The sequence below is a fragment of the Trichosurus vulpecula genome, chromosome 8, assembly GCF_011100635.1.
Source record: "Trichosurus vulpecula isolate mTriVul1 chromosome 8, mTriVul1.pri, whole genome shotgun sequence".
Taxonomy (NCBI): Eukaryota; Metazoa; Chordata; class Mammalia; order Diprotodontia; family Phalangeridae; genus Trichosurus; species Trichosurus vulpecula.
Genome location: NC_050580.1, coordinates 122536437 through 122560251, shown reverse-complemented (window position 1 = coordinate 122560251; position 23815 = coordinate 122536437). Strand labels below are relative to the sequence as shown.

Here is a 23815-nt window from a genome sequence, read left to right as displayed (position 1 = left end):
TCTAGTGAGAAGACAATCTATGGCCTCAGCCACCTGTGTGCAGGGTTGTGACTACAGCTCCCAGTGTATCCATACCTGCTGCTTTGTCACTTGTCTGTCATCACAGGATTTTGAGATAGGTAAAAACAGTAAAATGGTATGCATTATGTCTTTTGATTCATGCATAAATTGGGTTTAAATGAGGCAGAGTTGAATGAACTTGTTGGCCTCTCTCTCTTAGAGTCTTCACAGTCCAGTGGTAGGATGGAGTCAAGATGGCTGGGATCTCTTGAGACACAGTGGATGACTTTGGCATCTTTGATGTCTAACCAAGTTCTGAGTTCCACAGTGCCTGCTTCAGCTGCCTTCATGGCTATTGGGACAAATTGTTTTCATCCACTCATTCCACCAGGGGAAGACTTCACATGCTTGGGATAGACACCCCACTCCCTCCCTGCCAGCTCACCAAAGGGTTTGAGACTCCTCAATTATCCTCAACCTGGTTTAGCCAATCTGCCAAAATGGTTTACTGGGGTGTGACCACTGCCCATGCTACAGTTTCTTGAATCCACAAGTGAGAGGTAGATCAGGTAGACCCCAAAAGTGGAAAGCACCCCTCGCATTAGAGGTGCTAGTCTTCCCTGAACACACCTTACACCCCACTATACTGCACTGAAATATAATAAGAACAACTGATACAAAATATCCCCCCAAAGTTTGTGACACACTCTCCTACTAGAGCACATGTATTCCAAAGGAAAGTGGGCTCCAGCTTAAAGACTGCATGTTGCAAAGGAGTAACACAGCTTTCCTGCAGTTCTCACAATATTCTCCTTGAGTCCAGCACGGCTTCTCTGTGATGTTCCTTTTACAGGCTTTTCTTCAGTTCCTGATGCCAACACTGTGTCAACTGTTCCAGGGATAATGCTAGGAAGAGGGAGCTGATGGGAAATCGGAAATCTGCTGTCCCTTACAAGGTCCTCCTCTGATCAAAGGGAGCAGGGAGAAGCCAAGGTGCTCTCCTATCTTCAGAGTAATTCTTCCTCAGAGGTTTGGCCAGAGGCTTCCACCACTGAACTGCCAGATGCTTGACTGCCCAAGTTCCAAATTTGCTTACTATTATATAGATGACTCACTGGATGTGAACAAGTTTCTCTGCCAATACCAATACATTTCCTGGGCAACACTGTACTCTTTCATTCCACAGCTTTCAAGGACTTCTAAACTGACATTGAACTTGTTGAATTTAGTCTAAAGCTTATTATGGATTCAACAGAGATATCTTAGCCTTGATCCAACCTACTTTATTGATTATTCTCACCTGACAAAAGCATTAGGGCATATTTTCTTCTTATTTTAAGTGACGTGGGAAGAGTTGATCTAATCCACCCCCATTCTCACATGCCTATTTCCCAACTGTCAACTTTGGTGCCTCTCTTCTCCTCCTTCTTTCATTCTAACATTTCTCTTAAGCTATGATGTAACAAAAAGTCCTTGATGCCATGTGAAGTACAGTTTAAAGCACAAGGTTCTGAATTTCCAGTCATTAGCCAAGTTCCCTTTACATAAGGATAGGTTCCAACTTTTCTGGCTCCTAGGAATGATTCTGAATCGAAGTTCATTTGAAGAGAGAGAAAAGCGAAGGCAGATGAGAGACAGACCACATTGTAAAATAATTCAAATGTTTTACATTTTTAAAATCCCACTTTTGTTCGAATGAATAGCACTTACTTGAGGTGTTCTCATAAGATAAGTCTTTTTGAATTCATCAAAGGACATATCTGAAAACTGGTTCAGTCCCACTGAAAGTTTAAAAAAAAAATCAATAAACAAGTAGCAGAGAAGGAACAATAAAATGCTTTATCCACATGACCTTTGTTTATTTTTCTCATACTTTTTAGTCTTTTTTTGAACTTTTGAACTCTTTCAATTTTCTCTGTTACTCATGTACTAAATTTCTTTAATTTGCGTAAGAGTAACCTGGATTTACATAGGAGTAATTTGGTTGCAGGTCTTGCTAGCATCCACTTATACAGTTGGGATCTCTTCCTCCTCCATCCCTGGCCCACCTTTCCAAGCCCTAGTGACTCAGGCATATAGCCTCTGGTACCCCTTTGGGTTTGCAGTTATAACAGTCTGAGCCTCAAGAGAATTTTGGCCCTCACCCTATGGAGCTCAGTCCAACGGCCTGAACAAGAACTTGGACTGACTGTTACAGATGACCAAATAGGGTAAGGACTTTTGGGGACATCTTCAATTTGAGCAGAGTAGAAGTTCCAGTCTCAGATATCCCAAAACAATTTTACTAAAACTCCTCTAGGCTGACTACACCAGGATCCTGTATCTGGCTATCTGATCACTCAAGTTCCTCCCCCCCTTTTTTACATCAATCCTCCAATGCTTCAACAATGAATTTAATTTTAAAAAATCATTGCCAAATACTTCCTCTCCCCCAACTAATACCAAATATTTGGGGCCAGGTCTAGTTTAGGCCAGTCCAATGATCTAAGTTTGAGATGAGAATGCAATAATATATTTGTGGACCATAAAATAATAATAAAAAAGCTTTAATAGATTAAATATAATAAAAAGAATGCAATTCTTAATTAAATTCAAATAAAATGTCCTACTTCCACATTCACCGCAGCAATTAGCAACACTTAGTCAGAAAGTGGTAATGGGAATTTTGCTATAAACCCCAAGGCACCAGTTTCCCATAGGCTGGGTCTTTTTTGCTTGAGGGGACAAGGAAGGCAAACCAGTAATTCAAAAACCACCTGGCCAACTAAATCCCAAGGATGACCACTCTGCTTTTAGAGGGAAATCAGTTAGATGATACATAGCAATATATACACTGTTTCTCCTTGTAGTAGGAACTGGAGCAGTAGTAGAACTTTATTAGTTCCTACTGCAAGGAGAAACAATGTATATGCATATAAATAGATGCCACATATAGATATAATGCAGATACAAGATAGTTATTACACTATTATATATAAAGTGACATTCTCTCAAGCTCCTAGTTCATTAACTCCTGTGACCTACACTTTCATTCCTTCTCAGCCACATATGGTTATGATCATACATACACTTGATTTCACCATCACCCTTTTATGTTTTCAGCCTCCATTACCCAGAATTCTGAATTTCCTCTTCTTTGACCACAAGCTCCTAACATATCTTTCCTTCTACTTCATTCCTCCTAAACCCATTTTTATTCCTCATCCCAATCTTTGGTCTTTCAAGTTCTACTTGTTTTGGCTTCCAACCTTTTGCAGTCTTAACCATAGAGCAAATCAGTCAGCAAGCATTTATTAAGCACATTACTATGTGCCAGGTACAATGCAAAGAAGTGGGGACACAAAGGGCTGGTCAACTCTGCACTGCCCTCTGTCTCGATTCCCTTGTTTCTTTCTCCTATCATTTCTCATGCTTTGCCAAGTCCCTTCCCTGGGTTTTTGCCATCACCTGCTTTCTCTTCTTTTCATCATATACTGCTAAGAAATACGGGAAGAAGTCATATAATTCTACTGAGAAGATCCACTACAAGTATATGTTAATTTACACTTGACTGGGTCCTCACCACTGCTGGGTAAACCTTATTCTTCTGATTGACCCAGTAACATTCCCCAGAGGTCATTACAAATCTTCTCTTCTTAACCCCCCTATCTCATCTTCTCCAATCCCTTTCATCACAGGACCTCCTGTTCCCACTTTACTTAGAAAATAAATGCCTCTGACCAGAAGTTCCCTCTTCTCCCCTATTCTACATCTCAGAAAGGCTCTCTATGTCATCCATCATTCTTCCTTTGCTCCAGCCTCTAAGGAAGAGGTGACTTTTCTCTTTGCTAAGGTCAAATCCTCTAATCGTTCTCCTGATGTCCTTTCTCTCCTCTTCAATCCCTCCTTACCTGCTGGCTCTTTCCCTGCAACCTAGAGGCACATTGACATCTCCCTGTAGGAATATAACCTGCACATGACTAGCCACTCTCTTATACTATATATAGTCCCATGTCAGTCTGTCATTTTACAGCCCAGCTCCCAGAAAAAGCTGCCCATACCTGCTGCCTCCACTTCTTAACCTTTCATCCCCTTCTTTTAAGTTGCCTTTAGGAGCCACCACTGGGAAATTGCTCTGTCCAAGGCTGTCTATGATCTCAGTGACTAAGTTGAATTGCCTGTTCCCATTCCTTGTCATTCTGGATCTCTTGGCAGTTTTTGTTGACCCCCCTCTCCTCATCTCCTCACTTAGCTGTCCTGATATTGCTCTCCCATGATTCTTCTTTTCAGTCTCCTTTGCTGGACTCACCACCCATGCCCTACTTCCTTGACTCTGTGTTTCCCACAAGGCTTTGTATGGATCCTCTCATCAGTTTCTCTCACCTCAGTTATCATTTCTATCTAATTATTCCCTCATCTTTATGTTCAGTACTAGTATCTCTTGAGCTCTAGTTCTCTCCATTTTTCTCCACCTGGATGTCCCTCTATAACTAAAAATGTCTGGACTGGAATTCATTGTTGGCCCCACCTAAACATGACCTTCCTCCAAATTTCTCTATAGACAACAAGTTTTCTAATCTCAGAACCACCTTTGACTCTTTACTCTCCCTTCTATCTAATCAGTCACTAAGTTTTGTCATGAATAATAACAGCTAACATTTATATAGTTAGCTCACTCTGTGCCAGGCACTGTCCTAAGTGCTTTTTAATCATTAAGCAATTAGGATTATCTCAATTGATCCTCACAACAACCCTGGGAGATAGGTGTGATTATTATTCCCACTTTAAAGATGAGGAAACTTCGGTTAAGAGACTTGCTCAGGATCACACTGCTAGTAAGTATCCGAGGACAAATCTGAACTCAGTTCTTCCTGCCCCAAGGCCCAGGGCCCTATCCACTGCACCAACCAGCTGCCAATTTGACCTCTACAACATTTCTCACATTTGTTTCCTCTCCACATCCAGGGTCCTCATCCCTTCTTTCCTGGGCTTTTCCAATAGCCTCCTCATTGGATTTCTGGCTTCAGGTTTTCTCCTGTCCAGGCCAACCTCCACACAGATTCCAAAATAAGCTTCCTAAAGCACAGGTGTGACCATGTCACTCACTGGCTCAGGACTTTTCAGGGCCATCCTGTTATTTCTAGGATGAAATAGAAAATCTTCCCCTTGACATCTCAGGCCCTTCAGCCCATCAGCTTACTCTTCCAGATATTGGTGGGGTCCCTGTCACTCAGTCAATATTCCAGTCATTCCTACCACCAGCCCAATGGTCCTACTTCCTGTTTTCTGAGCTCAGCATTCCACCTCTTCCCTCTCTACCTTTTCATAGCTTACTACTCATGCCTGAAATGTACCCAGTCTTTTCTTAGAATCTTTAGCTTACTACAAGACCCAAATCAAATTAGTTCCTCCTGAAGCCTTACTATGCTTTCCCCACCCTTCACCCATGCCTGCTGACCCCATACTCTACTCTCACCTCCTAGCCTGTGGCCCATTGGGCTGCCATATGCAGCAACTGCCCACAAGCCAGCATCCCTCTTGCCTCTAAGGGGCCTCTCATTGTGATATCTTCTTCTAGGACTTATCTTCCTCCCATTCATGCTCTCTAGGGGATAGTCCAGTTGGTCTCTTGGAGGCATCAAGCTACTTTAACTGGTTCAGCTAACTCTGCAAACCTCTAAAAAGTGAATTTGCTTCATGCATAAAAATTCCTAGTTATGTCTCAGTTTAATTCTGTGGTAACACACCATCATTTCACACACTCAAGACTTACTCCTTACCCCCTCCCCCACATTGTATTACATCCCCTGTGTATGGCACATAGTAGGTTCTTAGTAAAATACTTGTTGACTGATTGTTTGATGATTCACATAAAGGCACAAGAAATCATTTCCTGGTTAATTGATTAATATCCTTGGCTTATACTCTCTTGCTATTTACTAACATTATTTTACCATCCCCAGGTCCCAGAGAAGTATTAAGAATAATTTTGCTGCATTACTTTTGTATGAGTGGTTCCCAGCATTGTGTTTATCAATTATCCTCTTATTTTCGAGAAAATTGTGCAGTCTGTGATGATACTCCGACAAATCATATTTCTTGTTGTGCTTAAAAAAAAAGCAGCAAAAGAAAACTATTAAGAAAGCAGCAATAGGTTAACAAAATACTTTATTTTTTGTAGGATAAAAAGGGAAGACATTTCCTACTAATTTATTTATTGGACTAACAACTTTAGGCCATCTCAATGCTGTTTTTTTTAATGAATATACAATGCTTTAAATAGAGATGTTCATATAGGAATGTGGGGGATGAGTCTAGAGCCACGCTCTAAATGTAAAATAAGTGAAAATTAAGATTTTTTTTTTTGCCACATTGAAACACATTTTTATTTGCTTATGGGCACTAATTGGCAGGCCTGAAAGGTAGAATATTTTATTTAGAGCCAGTAAGTAAGAAGCCCAAAAGGACCTTAACGAACATGTTAAATTTTCATTTCTTCTGTAGATGCCAGCTATTACTAAGTAGTGCCTTGCCCTGTGTGATGAATGTCCAGATGGTTGATCAGAAAAGCCTGGTCAACTTAGTGTGGTAAAAGGATAAGAATACTATTTGGGACTTTTGTTTATGTCACCCCTCCTGTAGTTCACATGGAACTTTGATCACAAATCTGAGACTGATAACATGTGGACCCTGATAAGAGTTGGAAGGTGACTTATTTATAGCTCTTTGAAGAGGAGTATTTAATTCTCAACACTGATGGATTTCATTAATCAATTTGATTTGATTGCTAGAATCAGGCTACTATGGACTTAGCCTACAGGATGGGCCAAACAGATTTGCCACAGTTTATTCCAAGTCAAAGAGATCAACAGTGGATCAAAAAATGATCTTAAAAAAATAAAGCAAAGTGAAATGTACTGTGTACAAAGTAACAGTAATATTGTAAGATGATCAGCTGTGAATAACTTAGCTATTATCAAGCAATACAGTGATCTGAGACAACTCTGAAGGACTTACGATGAAAAATGTTATTCATACCCAGACAAAGAACTGATGGTGTCTGAATATAGAATGAAGCATACCTTTTCAACTTTATTTTTCTTGACGTTCTCTATGTTTTCTTTCACAATATGATTAATATGGAGATATGTTTTGCATGACTGCATGTATACATACATGTGTATATATATTTATTGTATATTATATATATGTAGTACATTGTATATATATGTAGCCTATATATACACAACCTATACAGAATTACTTGCCTTCTAATAAGGGGTGTGGGGAGGGAGGAAGGTAGAGAATTTGGAACTCAAAGTTTTAAAAACTAATGCTAAAAAGTGTTTTTTTCATGTAATTAGGGAAAAATAAAATACCAGAAGATTTCTTTCTTTAAAAAAAAGCTGGCTGAATTTACAGAAACTAGTGATAAATTTAAAACAGTTTTAAAATGGTTTTATGACTTTGTTCTATTTGTATACACTTTGAATATTAAAAATAGCCAGAATATTCACTAGTATATAATAGAGAATCTCTTAAAGAGAAAGAGTGACTACATTGGTCATTAACATAATAGAGTGATAATAGTTTGAGGAGTCAAAGCAGCAGATCCTAGGCCCATATTCACTACTCTTGGAAATTATAATCAGTTGCTTAGTTTTCATTAATTGACATTCTATTTGACAAATATTATTTTAGAAAGACTGTGGTGATGAGTTGGAAAATCCCTTCTCTGTACATCTGTTACCACAACTGACATGACTTCTTAGCAGGAAACTTGTGAAATTTAAAAAAGCTCAGAAAAGAAGAAGTAATCACTGACCTGTTTCATCCATGACTTAAATAGAAACTTCTCTGTGAAGACAAAAGCACATTTTAGAATTTGGTATAAACCAGACACGTTTGGTCTACATTCAACTAAACTAGTTAATAAATTAATTTTTATTTTTAAGGACCAGTCACTGGAGATTTCTAAGAACTAGAATTTCTGATACTCTCTAATGCAAATTTCCAGGCTAACTCCAGAAGTAGGAGTAGCTGAATTTAGTGCTATGACTTGCAATAAGATCAGTGGAAAGCTGTTACTTATATATTAATTAGGCAGCTAGATGGCTCAGTGGATAGAGAACTGGGTATGGAGTTAGGAAGAACTAAGTTCAAATCTGGCCTCAGATACTTACTAGCTATGTGATCCTGGGCAAGTCACTTAACCTCTGTTTACCTAACTCCACTGGACAAGCAAATGGCAAACCACTCCAGTATCTTTGCCAAGAAAACCACATGGACAGTATTGGCATGCTATGGTCCTTGGGTCACCACCATGGGTCACTGCATTCATTTGATGGGCTGGGGACAAAGTCTAGAAAAAGAAATGTTCCCAATTAAAGGGAGAGCAGTGTGGCAACATGAATTAATTCTTAGTGAGATAGAAGGAATTAAGAAAAAAACAATAACATCAAACCCACTCTACACCTTCAAAATGTAGGACAAGGTTTTACAGGATGTCACTTACAAGTAGGATACAGGTATTTAGATCAGATTTGCCTCATAGAGAAAATATATTAGTATTTGACCACAAAGCCAAACTTCCTTTAGTCATAATTGATTTTTTAAGGTCCTAAAAGCACTGCAAATTGCTTGGAAATTCTGGCATGGTATAAAAGAGTACTGGTTGGGAAGCCTGAGGACTTGGGTTTAAATCGTTTTTGGATAAGTCAGTGATTTATCCTCTCTGGCCTCAATTTTTGCATTTGTATATGAGGGGTTGGATCCACTAACCAGAGGTCCCTTTGAATTATAGATCTCAGATTCCATGTTTCTATCTGCAGGAAGACAGACTTGAGGTCTAGGCCTGCCTGGCTCTGGCTGCCACAGACTGGTTCTGTGACCATGGCCAAGGCCTTTCACCTTTCTTGGCCTCAATTGCCTCCCATTCTGTAAAAAGAAGAGGTGGAACTAAATCTCTAGGGATCTCTTCCAGCTCCCCAAATCAAGGGTCTATGGTTTTAATGTTTGTCTAATTTTGTTTTATTCAATTCATGCACACAAAAGGGCTGGTTAATTTTAGAGCCAGGAACTCAAATTCCGGACAGTACAGGTGTCTGCACGGGCTTAGTTTCAGCCCCTAGCCTAGGGTTTCCACAGCTCCCTTCCAACAGCTAGTGGACTGCTCAGCAGCAGTGCTGAGCTCTGTATTTGCAAAGTCCTTGCTTGGTGATTCGTTCTGGATGGAGTGGCGTGCGACGGGACTTGAGGTGGCCGGTCATTTAACAGATGTCAAGAGAAAACACCGTTAGTATTAAAGGGAAGATATAAAACACCCTTAGCATTTAGGGGTGGGAGGAGGGAAAAGGGCGCCTACCACATCGCAAGGAGATGTCTCGATCTTCAGAACAATCCCTGGGTCACAAGGCGCTCTCTTTTAGTTACTTCGGGTTTTTTTTTCTTGCCAAGTTTCTTCTGTGGTTTTGTTTCATGATCAACTTTCATTTTCCATACTTTTCCCAGAAAGGAACTAGGATGGGGTGTGTGTGTGTGTGTGTGTGTACGCGCGCGCGCGCGTGTTTGGGTGTGTTATGTGATATGGTTGTAGGCTCTGTGGAGATTGCGCCCCTAGATCATCTGGGACCCTACTTGGGGGGACCGTCAAGTTCTCCTTCTTCTTTGGCCCTTTGACCCCGCTCCGTCCGCCCCGGCTCTGCTTGGCTGCCGCTCCTTCACTAAATTAAGCAGGAGTAGCCCGGAATCGGACTTTGGTTTCCAACAACTTCCCATCCCATCTGCCTTACCTTCTGCAGAAACAGTGGGCAAGCTGGAGACTCCGGGGGCTAGAAAGAAAGCCCCGCCCGCGACGAGCAGCAGCAGCAGCAGCACACAGCGCATGTTGACGGATACCGGGGCCCCGGAAACTGGGCACTGTCCTAGCCTTTGCCCTGGCAATGGCCACAAAGCGGCAGCAGCTGCTTCTGCTGCTCAGGCTGTTTGGCCAGCTGCTTTAAGTATCTGGGGCAGCAAGCTGCTGGGAGGAGGGGCAGCTGACTGGTGCGGAGCTTCGGGAGATTTCACAACTCCACCTTTGGTGGGTCCTGAAGGCCAGCCTCTCTGGCAGTGATTTCTGGGTGAATGAGGAAGTTGCACCAGATAAAAGCTGGCCTGGGATAGGTGGGGGACCTGGCTAGGAAGAAACATTTACCCGCAGGCTACTTTCTCTTGGCCCTCAAATTGGGAATGAAATGAAAGGATGGCTCTGTGGGTTGAAGGATCGCAAAAATATTTATTAAGCTCTAAGTGCAAAGCACTGGGCACTTGGATTTGGGTGGATGGGAAAAGAAAAGGCCAAATTCTGGAATTGAGTCAGAAGGCATGTGATTAACATCAGGCTATGGCACTACACACCATACAGGCTGTCCCAAAAATCTAATTGAAATTTAAAGCGTAAAACTTAAGTAGCTTAAAACTGCATGCACAACTATTTTGGGGACACAAGGAGATACTAAAGTTTCAATCTTGTGGGACACAGAGGTCCTAAAGCTTTAAGGTACTATTAGCTTAAAACCACACTAAGGCTTTTGGGACACAAAAACTTGAGTGACTTAAAACTGCACTAAGCCTTTTCGGACACAAAAACTTGAGTGATTTAGAACTTCAGTTAGGCTTTTGGTATGGTCTGTATATAACCTTCCCCCCCCCCAACCCCCCTTACTAGAGTGAGAGCCAGAACTTTCTCTGAATTTTCCTTAGGAAAATGAATCATCACTTTGTCTTGGTTCTGATGAGGGCACAGTCTCTGGGAACCCCCTTGAATCTGGAACCTATCTCTGGGAACCCCTTTGAATCTGGAATACAGTCTCTGGGAGCCCCCTTGAACTCTGCTTGAATCTTACAACTAGATGTGGCCTTCCCCTAAGGCCATAAGCTTTATATTATCATTAGGCCCAAATCTCAACCTAGCCTTGCCCTTTATTGTCCAGCTACTTCCCACCCTTGATACTATTAATATCCATGCCTTCAGCTACTTCCCACCCTTAATCCCATTCTCTTGGTTCCTGGAGTCTTACTTCATTTGCCCTCTTTAGACTCCTCTTCAAGATGCTCCCTAAAGCCCTCCTCTAGTCACCCCAGACCACCCCTCAATCTCTCCTACAATCTTTGTGTATATAATCTCCATCTTGCCTCCATGAAAGCGCTCAGATTCAATCTAACCCAGTAGATTGAATCTGGCCCGCTTGTGAAAACAGGGTCACAAAGGGTAGGATTTCTTAAGACAACCCATTATGGTGAATCCCTAATAAACTTTGTCTTTTCCCTTGGCTGAGAAGGCTTGAGTCAAATTCTTTTGGCAGGACCGCCGTGTCGGTATTTTGGGGTCATGAGCACCCCTAGAAATGTATGGTTCACTACCATCATCATTTTTCCTTAAACCTCTTCAGTTCCACTGTAACATTGTTTCTAGAATTTCAGCTATGTGACTTAATGTTGACCTGGAGTCAGCTTATGAAGGAGAGCTGATCATCACATTTTCAGCATGAGTATTTCCACCTCCAAAATTGTCAAACACAAGTCAGGGTTTGATTTACTGTTTTGTTGATTGTCTACACCCAAGAACCCCAATCTGTGTAATGCAGTATGTTAGGCTAGCTAAAGGAGTCTCCTCTTTCTAGGCAGACAATAATGGGAAGAGCAGGGCTAGGTTTGGAAGCAGACATTCCTGCTTTGAGCTCCTTCCTACCCTGCAACCCAATCCTTGGCTGTGTAAGTGTGGACATGTTAAATCTTTCTAAACTCCCTTTTTCTAATCTGTAAAATAGCAAGTATTATTAATACTTACACTTGGGAGGAAAGTATGTCATATAGTTTTCAAAGCCATACTTTCTCAAATCTATTCTCTCCTCTTAGGAGGTGTTCTCTTCGTTTCACTAGGTGGAATGGAGTGGTCCAACCCTCAGATTTGGGTTGGCAGCAGGATATCCTACTATGTTTTTTTTTATGAAGGAATTTTCCTCTATTCTATTTTAGGGAGAGGAAGAAAATCAAGAAAACTATTTCCTTATCTGAAAGTCAGGGGTTCATCCTTTCCATGGCTAACTTCTACAAATTAAGGATATTCCTAAATCCTGTCTCTTTGTTCTTATTAACTGTGGGGCTATGAGAAAAAAGAAAGTATGTATGTGTGCAAATATATGTATATCTGTATGTATATGTGTGTATATGTATGTATGTATATCTATATATCACATACATACACACCCCTTAGCCTCTCTGTGCCTCAGTTTCCTCATCTGGCAAAATGGGCATACCTACAGTCCCTACCTCACAAAGTTCTTGTGAGGGTCAAAGGAGGGAATGTATAGAAACTGTTATATAAATGCCAGGTATCGTTAAGGACTTACTTCCAAAAACAAGTAAAAGTTCTACAATTCCTTTGCTACTGCTGCCATCCTCCTTCCCCAACAGGGGAGTAAACAGAGAAGCAGCCTACAGTGTTTTGCATATTTACAGAGGGCCGGAGTATACCAGGAGTCAGCCATGTACAAAATAAATAGGAGGCAGAATGTGAGGTGATCGGAGAGATATTAATCAGAGATTTTGGTACAAGGAAACCCTGAAGGTCTTAGCAAGTAGTCAGGGGCCAGGAATTTAAGAGTTGAAGGATTAGGCAATAGTACTATTTAAGCTTCTTGCAGATAGGCACTGTTTTGTTTTTGTGTTTTTATGAGGGTTTTGAGAAATATCAATTGGATTGGATTGGATTAGCAAGCAGGAGTAGGAGCCAGTATTGAAGATCATTGTGTTTGGAGATGAAGACAAGCTTTAAAGCTACCTGGTCCAGTCTTCTAATTTTACAGGTAGAGGATATAACTAAGTAAATCTGATTAACAGCTTGAGGTTTTGACTATATCACCCTATGGAAGGTAAGGCCACACTCATTAAAGCCTAACAGGTTTTAATGGGAACTTTTTCTACAGTGGCCTAAGCCAACATATCATGGGTAAGAAACTCCACTTACCAAAGCAAGTTGGCACCTTCTCTGAAAATTAGAGGCTTCCAGAGTTGCCTAGAACACTGACAGGTTAAGTGACTTGCCTGGTGTAGGAGGCAGAATTTAAATTCAGGTGTTCCTGGTTTCCAGGCCAGGTTTTTACTCATCATGATCGTGGTTCCCAATGATTTTTTGTATCATGAAACCCCTTTCTGCAAGAAAAAAGTGTTGTGAACTCCCAGGATAATTTAACATGCTACTTATATTATTCTTTACAATTATTTACTGCCTAAGGTACCATTAAGGAATTTTTAGCATGAACCCTTTGGACTATTGTTGAGAAGCCAGAAGGGGTTCTTGAACCATAAAATGAGAACCATTAAATGGGAACCATTGTACTCTGCTACACCACCTTTAAAATCAGTCATCCTCAATGTGGGGCTAATGGATACACAAGTGCCAAGGCCAGCTATTCCTCTTGTACAAACTCTATATACAGATGAGGACCTTGAAGCACAGAGAGGTTCAGTGATTTAAAGAGGGATGCACTGGTATCTTGTGATAGACCTTGAAGTGGAATCCAAAATTTCTGACTTCCATACTGGAGCTTGATCTACTACATATACTGATGAGGTCAGAGTTGGGACAGCTGGTTCAGCAAATGTGAAAGAATTCACTTAGACCTTCTCTGTAGCCATTGGGAGCTTTATTGACATAAAAGCAATGGGCCTGAGATTTAGCAAGGAGCTAAACAAAGGCACTGATGTAGGGAAGGGGCCAGACTTATATAGACAAAAAGCTATACAGTCTATAGGATGATTTTAGGGTTTCTTATGGGGGTTGGAGATTTAGGGATAGGATAAGTCTTACGGGATAATGACAGCAATTGACACAAGATAAGGGAGACTGGAAATTTTAGGACCCAGGGTGGTACAGGAGACAAGGAATTCCATGGTCCAGGATAAGGGGGAAGTTATATGGTAACTCAAGATAAGGGGAGGAGGCTTTAGGGAGCCAGAGAGAGAAACTCATCCCTTAGGGCACCTTTGTTATCAAAATACATTGTCTCCAAGTTAGAGGACAAAGTGGGGAGAGAAACTCATCCCTTAGGCCACTGTTTGCATCCACATCAATACCACATGAATCACTGGAACCATATTCTGTTTCTGCTTCTGAGCTTTTCTGTTGTTCTATGGTACCTGTCCCATAGGAGCTTGTTCCTACATATAGGAACAGGTCATTGAAGATGGTTGTCTTGGGTGAAGAGGGCAGAAGTAAGAGGATATGTACTAACTCCATTCTCCAATTCCCTTACCACATATCACTAACATTTCTTATGCTACTAATAGTATGGTTGAGAACCTAGAACACTCCTAAGAACATGGGAGGCAGTGTGGTATATGGAGAAAGATACCTGGATTTGAAATCTTGGAATCTTGTGTTTGAATCCTAACTCTATCATTGCTTCAACACATAGGTATATAATCCCTATAACACATAAATCCCTGAAAGCTTACATCAAGTTGACAGACAAGGTCAAAATCTCAAGTGATTCAAAGTGACTCAGCCCTCGTAATTCCCTTTCTTCTGTTAGAAGGTTGGAGTATAGCTCTTTCTAACGAGGCAGCCTCAAGGCTGACACTGCCCAGAAAATCTCTCCCAGAAATCTGGGGTTCAGGAACTTGTACTCCTTGGTCATGAAAATTCCCTTTTCACAGCTGTCATCTCTCAGACTGAGTGATCTTGCCACTGCCTGTTCAAGGCTGAGATCAAGAAATTTCTTTTCTAAATCTGAGAACATGCAAATTCCATCAACCTTAGGCAGTCAGCCATTAGCAGCTCCTGAGTGGAGGAAGCCCTACCCATGATTCAGGCCTGCTTTTAGTTAACCTGATTTCTAGATTTCTAGTGAAAAGACCAGAGCTGAATAGAAAATTTGACTTCCAAACACAAGAATCAAGAGAAGCATGAAAAGGTAATCAAGAAAAAGAAATCGCAAGGGACTTACTAAAGTTGAACTGATTTGTTTACATTCCTACATGGAAAGATGATGTGTATGATTCATGAGACCTCAGTATTAGGGTAGCTGAAGGTAATATGCATATATATATATATATATATATATATATACACATGTTTATGTATATATATGTATATGTGAGTATGTATGTATGTATATATGTATGTGTCTATATACATATATATATATATATATATATATATATATATATAGAGAGAGAGAGAGAGAGAGAGAGAGAGAGAGAGAGAGAGAGAGAGAGAGAGGGCGCAGGGTGAGTTGAAGGTGAAGGGAAGATATCTAAAAGAAATAAAATAAAATTAAGGGATGAGAGAGGAATATATTGAGAGAGGGAGATAGGGAGAGATAGAATGGGGTAAATTAACTCGCATAAAAGTGGCAAGAAAAAGCAGTTCTGTAGGAAGGGAAGAGAAGTCAGGTGAGGGGGAATGAGTGAATCTTGCTCTCATCAGATTTGACCTGAGGAGGGAATACCATACATACTCAATTGGGTAACTTACCCCACAGGAAAAAAAAGGAGGAAGAAGAAGATAAAAAAAGGAGGGGATGATAGAAGGGAGTGCAGGTGGGGGTGGAGGTAATCAAAAACAAACACTTTCAAAAGGGGACAGGGTCAAGGGAGAAAATTCAATAAAGGGGGACAGGTTAGGAAGGAGCAAAATATAGTGAGTCTTTCACAACATGAGTATTATGGAAGGGTTATACATAATGATACACATGTGGCCTATGTTGAATTTCTTGCCTTCTTAGGGAGGGTGGGTGGGAAGGGAAGAGGCGAGAGAATTTGGAACTCAAAGTTTTAAAAACAGATGTTCAAAAACAAAAAAAAAAAGTTTTTGCATGCAACTAGAAAATAAGATACACAGGCAATGGGGCATAGAAATTTATCTTGCCCTACAAGAAAGAAAGGGAAAAGGGAAAAGGGGAGTGGGGTGACAGAAGGGAGGGCTGACTGGGGAACAGGGCAACCAGAATTTACGCCATCTTGGAGTGGGGGTTGAGGGTAGAAATGGGGAGAAAATTTGTAATTCAAACTCATGAAAATCAATGCTGAAAACTAAATATATTAAAAAAAATGAGAAAAAAAATCCTTCAAAAAGGGGAAAAAAAAGATGAAAGGGTCATGACTTTGAAACTTGGGCCCCTTAGTCCTTAGCCTAATGTGGGGGTGATTCCTCTAACAACTGTCTAAGCCAGCAAATTCGTATCTACTTGGTGAGAAACAAAGTCTCAAACAAAGACTCACTGCCCTATAAGCTCACCAAGTTGATCAGAAAATAAACTATTACCCCTCTCTTCTTTCTCTTCCTCCCTCCCCTATCAACCTTCCATATATAATAGGCAAGGTAGGAACAGAGGAAAGACCACTGATTCTGACATCAAAGGATGTGTTCAAATCTTCCCTCTGACAGTTAACTATGTGACCTTGGTCAAGTTGTTTAACATTCATGGGCCTCAGTTTCCTCAGCTAAAACAGGTAGGACCAGGTGGCTGTAGATTATCAGAAGTTCTTGAACTTTTTTTGGGTCCTGGACCCCTTTGGTAGTCAGGTGAAGTGTATAGACCCCTTCTCAGAATAGTGTTTTTAAATACATTAAGTAAAATACATAGGATACATTAAGTAAAATACATAGGATGACAAAGGAAACCATTACATTAAAATAGTTTTCTTCAAAATATTTTTTGAAAAGCAAGTTTGATTACCTCTGGTTAAGAACTCATGCTCTAGATCTATGATTATATGGTGAGATAAATTATTATTTTACTTATATTGATAACCAATTATTAAATTGAGATCCAGGCTTTTCTCTTCTATTTGCTCATTGAGGCCCAGCTTTTGTCTCTGAAGAACATGACTGATTGAGGAGATTACCTCTCAAGGAACATGCTCGTCAATTTTGGGCAAGAACCCACCTAACTAGGAGACCTAACTTTTGTTTAGAGTGTAAACAGAATCCAGTCTGAGTGACTTGTTACCTTGGAGAAAGGAGCCCCTGTCCTTTTACCCCTCCATTATAGTTTAGGGTGACCCAGCTCATGAAGGAGAAAACCAATCAGAGTGATCTGGATGGAGATGGATTCCTCTGTCCAGATTGCTGAAGATGGCTGACTCTCATGATCAAGCTACTTTCTCAACAAGAAGAGCTGAAGACTTCTAGCCCATCACCTCATTAACCATCAATCAGGGTCAATTTTCACTTGTCAAGGACATTGTCTTTGTAAAAGTATTTAAAGCTTTCAGGCTCTCCATGGGTCATCTCTGGTTACCTAGCGAAGCCACTGACCATCAATTTATTGATTGCTGGCCAGTTTAATTAATCAATTGATTATTACTTACCCAGAAACTCCTTCTCTTGGGGTTTTTCATTTATTTCAATGGCCTACAAGTGAAAATCTGAACTCTACCTAGGGAAATGAGACGTTTCCAATTGGAAAAATGTCCCAGTTTCAAATAATTATTTCTACAAAAGACTCCAGACACCAGAAATGAAGCCAAGAGTTAAATCCTAATTGGAGCTGGAAAAATATTGTTTGATTTTCCAAACACAGGAGAATGCAGCGTGTGCAATGGAAGGAGTCCTGAATTTGACATTTGAAGTTCTATATTCAAGTCCTGACTTTTCTACTTGTTAGCTTTGGTGACTTTGGGCAGATCAGTCCAACTCTGTGAGATCTGTTTTCTCATCTGTAAAGCGAGGAAGCCTGGACTAGATGATCTCTAAGTTTCTTCCAGCTTCAAGTACTATGATTCTAAAGTTCTTCTTGGGCATTCCTATACCACTTATTCTTTGGAATTAAGGAGGAAGGCTGTGGTGTTTTCAGCAGGGAAGCTGCCATTTTGGTGACTGTGTTGATGCCTACCTAGAGAAGGAAGCATTGACTCCTGAGCAACTTAGCTAGATCAGCTGGAGGGGGCACTGCCCACAAAACTATTCACTTGCTTGACCTGACCCAGTCACTTGTCAAACAGATAAGTACAAACTATATAATTATGACTCCAACCTATAATTAAGATCAGTTCAGGGCCTACGTGTAGACATGTCCTTTGACAAGCATCTTGTTGCATCATGGTAGAAAGGAAGCTCATCACCAGAGCTGGAAAGTGAAGCAATAAGGTTGTCTTCAGAAGCTTTATGTGGCAAATCTGTACATCCCTGTCCAGCAAGGAGCTCTTTGAGCACTCTGAGCATGAGGACAAGTTAAGCTGGTTTTCTGTGATCTAGGGCATCCCTCTCTCTCTGTCTTTTTCTCATGATCCACACACATGTGTACTTAGTACATGTTTATGTATACATACATGTAAACACATGTATACATACGTGTGTATATATGTATGTATACATATGTGTGTGTGTGTATATATATATATGCTATCTTCAATGAAAGATTTCTGGAATAAAATGAGAACATCAGGGCATGAGATGTAAACATTGACTCTTTTTCTCTCACCTGGAAACATTTGCAGTTATTGTTCATCAGGACTGTGGGTGAACAGTGGACAATGCAGTTCTTTTGAGGTGATGTACAAGTTTAAGCACTTGACAAAGGACAGTTGAGCAGGCCGTGGTGATACTTGCTTTCTGGACAGATGTTGCTTTAGAGAAAAGTTAACATCATAAGGAAATCTATGGATATAGAAGTAGTCAAAGTAGAAAAATCCTATCCTAACTTCTCTAGCCAGTGTATAATAATTGGTCTCATGAGTTTGGAAAAGCCCATGATTTTAATATTATCTGCATACTATAGTGTTTTAAAGCATTAATACATTTCAAATGTACCATCAACTTTCAATTTGTGGTTCATTATTGAGCTGATGTAGTCTATAGGTCTCTCACTTGGAATGATAGAATTGTAACATAGGCTTGTGTCATAGGGTTTAAAAAGATTTAAAAGAATCAGAGATACTGGTGCCCTCATTGCAAGGATACATTTAAATAGTCAAGATCTGGGACCTAGAAAAACCCATTCCACATCTCTGAGGGAGACTGTGATTTCCACCTTTGGGCAGAGTAGGAGGACTGCCGTAACACTGAGAGATCACTCTTTTGTACCTTTTTTTGGGAGTCAGAATAAGATCTACTCTTTCCATGGTTACTCTCAATGGAAATAATCCCACCCCAGATGAGGAGGGTAATAGTAAGTTTACTTTTTGCCAGTTTACCTCTCTATCCCCAAAAGCTTGTTACATAAAAGATAATGATGGATAGGTAGCAAATGTAAAATAGAATGCAAGCAATAAAATAGAAATCATGAAAATTATACAAACTAGGGTAGATAATAATACTTAGCATTTATGTATACATATGTATGTGTGTATTTTTCTATCTATATATGTGTATATATGTGTGTATATACACACCAGACACACACAGACACACACACACATAGCCTGTCAATAAGCATTTATTAAGTGTTAGGCACTGTTAAGCTCTGGGGATGCAAAAACAGGCAAATGACAGTCCTTGTCCTCAACGAGCTCACTGTTTAATGGAGGAGCCATCAAGCAAACAAATGTGTACAAACAAGCCATATCCAGTATAAATATGAAATAAGGAACAGAGGGAAGGCCCAAGAATTTAGAGGGGTTGGGAAAGGCTTCCTGTATTTTAGTAAGAATTTTAGTTAGGACTGGAAAGAAGCAAGGGAAACCAGCAGGTAGAGGTGAGGAGGGATAGAATTTCAGGCATTGGAGGACACTTCAAGCAAAGGCTTCCATTTAAGAGATGGAGTGTCTTGTTTGAAGAACAGCAAGGAGGCCAGTGTCACTTGATCAGCAAGGTGTATGGCAGGGAGTACTCATAGGGCTGGTGAGACTGGAAGAGCAATCAAAGCCCTTAGAGAAGTCTCACCAACAATTGGAACTGGCAGCGGCACGGTCTAGTGCCATAAAGAAAGAGTAAAGTAGCCAAATGATCATCAGGGAAGCAGCCCAGGCAAGCAGCCAGAAGCAGTGTTGGTGGGGGCTCTATGAAAGGAGAAAGTCTCAATTTACCTCTTGGCCCCAAGCCTTCCTTCTATGTGTGCCTCACTATCTTTATATGTTAAGTTTGAGTTCACACTTCCCAGGGACTTGGTGTGTGTGTGTGTATAATGGGAAAGTACATCTTCCCCTCTTCCCCTTCCAGCTTTAAGGGTTGTTTTTATTTTTTTTTAACTTCCATTCTAGTTATGCCTTTTCAATAAATATGTACCCTGTTAAGATTGTTTAAATTTTTTCACTTCCTTTCACTTCCTACTCTTCATTGAAAAAGAAAATAAATTAGAATCCCTTGTAACAAATATGCACAGGCAAGCAATACCCATTTCTTCATTGACTGTCAAAAAATGGTTTCAGTATGCATTCTCAGACTATCAGCTGTCAGGTAGAAAGTGGGTAACATATTTCATTGAATTCTTTGGAATCATGGTTGTTCATTGTATTTAATAGTTCTTGAGTCTTTCAAAATTGTTTTTCAATGCTGTTGTTTAAATTCTCTGTTGTAAAAGCTATTTGATGCCGATTTATTGATTGATATCAGTGAGCACAGATTCAGGATCCTGTGCTAAAGTACCTGATCTTTTCAGGGTTATCTCTTGAATCCTGAGGAGAGACGTAATCAACCGCTGTCTCGGGACCCAACTTACTGGGGCTAGTGAGAGTTGGGGAAGTGGCCTTAGTAGAAGTGTTACTCTCTTCAAAGTAGCCACAGAGGAAGCTTGATGGGCTCTATAGCTGCAGTTTTCTGGCTTGTAGGTTTTTACAAAAGAAAATAATTGTAGAGTTCAGATTGGGATTCATGCAATCTAAAGGTTATGTAACTATCAGATTCACTGTCTCTTTGACTTGTTCCAGTCTCTCATTTGTAACGAGGGAAAATCTCCTCAACTCTTTAAACAAATAGGAGCCTTCTAGCTCAACTCAACAACCAGTGCAAGTAGTTCAGTGTACCAATGTGTGTGTGTGCGTGTGTGTGTGTGTGTGTGTGTGTGTGTGTGTGTGTACATTTTAAAATAACAACTGGCGAAATAGAAGAAGCAGCAAAATCAAAATTTTCACTGCTGGCTAGAACAGTAGGGAAGAGGTAACGGCAAAACAGAAAGTGAAGGGACTGAATGAAACAGGAAACTTGACATCTCTCTGGAGGGAGCAAAGGAGGCTAAGAATGCTACTGTCTGTTTTACTTTGTACCCATTGTTCTCCACCCTCAGCTCTGACTCTCTTTCAGCTCAGTGTGGACTCCTGTCATGTTTTTACTTCTTCCAGAAAATCTGCCCAAGTTTAGGTCAAGCCCACAGGAAATTCTGGCATGCTGCCATCAGCTTGGATCCCTCAAGACTTCTATGTTAATGCCCCTGTGAGTGAGGCTACACGTGAGCTTGGGCTACATGTGAACAGCATGAAGCTACAGGGATCCAAATAGTTAGGCTTTACAGCCATAATGAGGAATGTTTTCATCTGAGGCAAAAATAATTGAGGGAATCCCTAATCTCACCTCAATCCTCACCCCACCTGGAGCCAGAGAGAATAGTAGAGTTAGGGAAGATGGTTGTAGAAGATGATATAGGAGTAATTTCATAGTCCTAGACAATCTTTGAACAAGAGCCTGCTACTGGGGGGTAGGCCTGGTGGAGGGCTGTTGGGCTTTTATAGGCCAGGAGCTCCTTCAGAGACACTACACTTTAGGGTTCAGCCTTCAGGGAATAGAGGCTGGGATTCTTTGGGGCTGAGTATGCTACTGTTGACTTTATCCTTACTGAGAAGAGAGGTTCCTAAAAGATTACCAGACAATTCTAGTGTCAGAGGTCACACTTCTCTGGGGAGGAGCAATTACTTCTCTTTTTGACCAAGAATACTATTCTTTAGGCACCTGAGAACTCCAGGAATGAGGTACTGTAAGATTAATGGGGAATAAGATCTTCCCTCTCCCAGTAATAGGCCTCATGTGGAGCCCATTAAGGGAACGTTGCTTAGGGCATGCTTATAGGAAGGCTTCCACATCTTTTGGTACTAAGCTAATTAGGCACTGAGTCACAAGGGTTATGACACCTTCTGGCTCTGAGCCTATTAGCCAAAGGAGTATATATTCTGAGAGGTGAGCTTTTTCTTTGGGGGCTCACTTATGAGAAGGACCTTGTGATTCCCTGGTTGAAACTCTGAGTAGCCATATGTTCAAAGCTCCCTGACTCCTCAGAGGTAAAGCCTCTCTTGATCCAGTGGTGTATATAAGAAGTATTTAGCAAATATTGCTTTGATTCAGGCAGTTAAGAGCCCTGTTTGTTGGTCGTTATTTCTCTGCTCTGTATTTTCTGTTTGTATTTTATGTAATTAAAGAAGATCGTTGACCCCTGAAACAGCTGTCTTTCCTAGTAAAGCAGATCTAAGAACCTGTGCTAGTAGCCATCCTGGGTATGCCAGTGTGGTTGCTGCTACAGGCACTCATTGATCCTGGGAAGCCAAGGAAACTTCAGCTGACCAGGAGGAATAGAATTCCAAGCAACCGTGTCATCATTTGCTTCATGTCTCCTAGGGACAATTGTTCTAGGAGAGGAGGAAGCCTGCCTCCACCATAACTTTCCCTCTTTTCCAAGGTTTGCCTTCACCTGTATAACTTAAAAGGATATAGCCATTAGAGGACCATGAAGTTCAAGGCATGCAGACCCCATCTATGTAATCCTGAGGGGCTAGAGTGCCTGCTCAAAGCATGCCCCTCCTTGTTGGAACCCAGAGTAAAGACTCAGCTATACTACTCTGAGACTCCCCCTCCCCATTTCTAACTTCAAAGACCAGATCAAGCTCTGCCAACCCTGCCCCTAGCTCTGTCCATGATAGTATCAAGTGGGACAGGATTCAAAGTTCTGAGGGTCAACCATACTTCTCAATGAAAACATACAAGGCAAGTTCTCTTTTTATAGCAAAGACTGAAAAATATAATATGTTGGAGGCAGAGCAAAGCAACTTGTTTCCAACATTTGAAATGTTTTGTTTGAAAGTAAATGCTTTAAATTCTCTTCAGATAATAGCTTTGATCATTAAACTCTAAAAAACTACTGTTAGCACATGGGTTTAAGAACCTTGGAGAAGCTGTAGGAAGTAAATGTCATTTCGTTACTTATACTGTTGTAAAAAATTCATCGTGTATACTATCTTCTTTTGGAAAATAATGTTGAATTGAAAGAGGTCTAATTGCCATTAATTATGTCCAATCAATTAAGCATTAGTTAAATATTTACTATACGCCAGATAGGGCATCGAGGTGGCACAGTGGATCAAGTGCTGGGTCTGGGGTCAGCACTCTGAGTTCAAATTTGGCCTCAGACACTTACTAGCTATGTGATGCTGGGCAAGTCACCTAACTCTGTCTCAGTTTCCTCATCTGTAAAATGAGCTGGAGAAGAAAATGGCAAACCGCTCCAATGTCTTTGTCAAGTAAACCTCAAATGGGGTCACAAAGGGTTGGACCTGACTGAAACAATTCAACAACACGCCAGGCATTCTACTGAGCTCTGGGGAGACATAAAAGCAAAAATAGTCCCTGCCCTCAAGGAGCTTACGGTCCAGTGGACAAACGTGATTCAAACAAATATGTATATATAGGATATATTCAGCATAAAGGGAAGGTAATTTCAGAGCAAAGAGGCTAGCAGGGAGGTGGAAGGGAGGGAGAAGCACTATTTGGGAAAGGCCTCCTTGCAGAAGATGTCATTTGAGCTCAGTTTTGAAGGAAGCCAGAGTTAGAAGCACATTGGAAGCAAATGCTCAACCTTGTGTTAGGAATTTAACACTATGTTGGAGTTATCATCACCTAGCAATCTAGAATTAACAAAAAGGTGTTTAT

The 23815-nt window shown here is 40.7% G+C and overlaps 1 protein-coding gene across 1 annotated transcript in view; it reads right to left on the bottom strand.

Annotated features, from left to right (window-relative positions):
* Nucleotides 1-9983, bottom strand: part of LOC118829249 (pro-cathepsin H-like) — a 44628-nt gene extending 34645 nt beyond the window's left edge. The window contains exons 1-4 of the mRNA XM_036736240.1: nt 9771-9983; nt 7805-7836; nt 5981-6086; nt 1711-1781 (exon numbers count right to left, since the gene is read on the bottom strand). Of these exons, the coding sequence (XP_036592135.1) occupies nt 1711-1781; nt 5981-6086; nt 7805-7836; nt 9771-9864 (303 nt within the window). The 5' untranslated portion in view covers nt 9865-9983. The remainder of the gene's footprint in view (nt 1-1710; nt 1782-5980; nt 6087-7804; nt 7837-9770) is intronic.
* Between the last annotated feature and the right edge of the window lie 13832 nt (nt 9984-23815).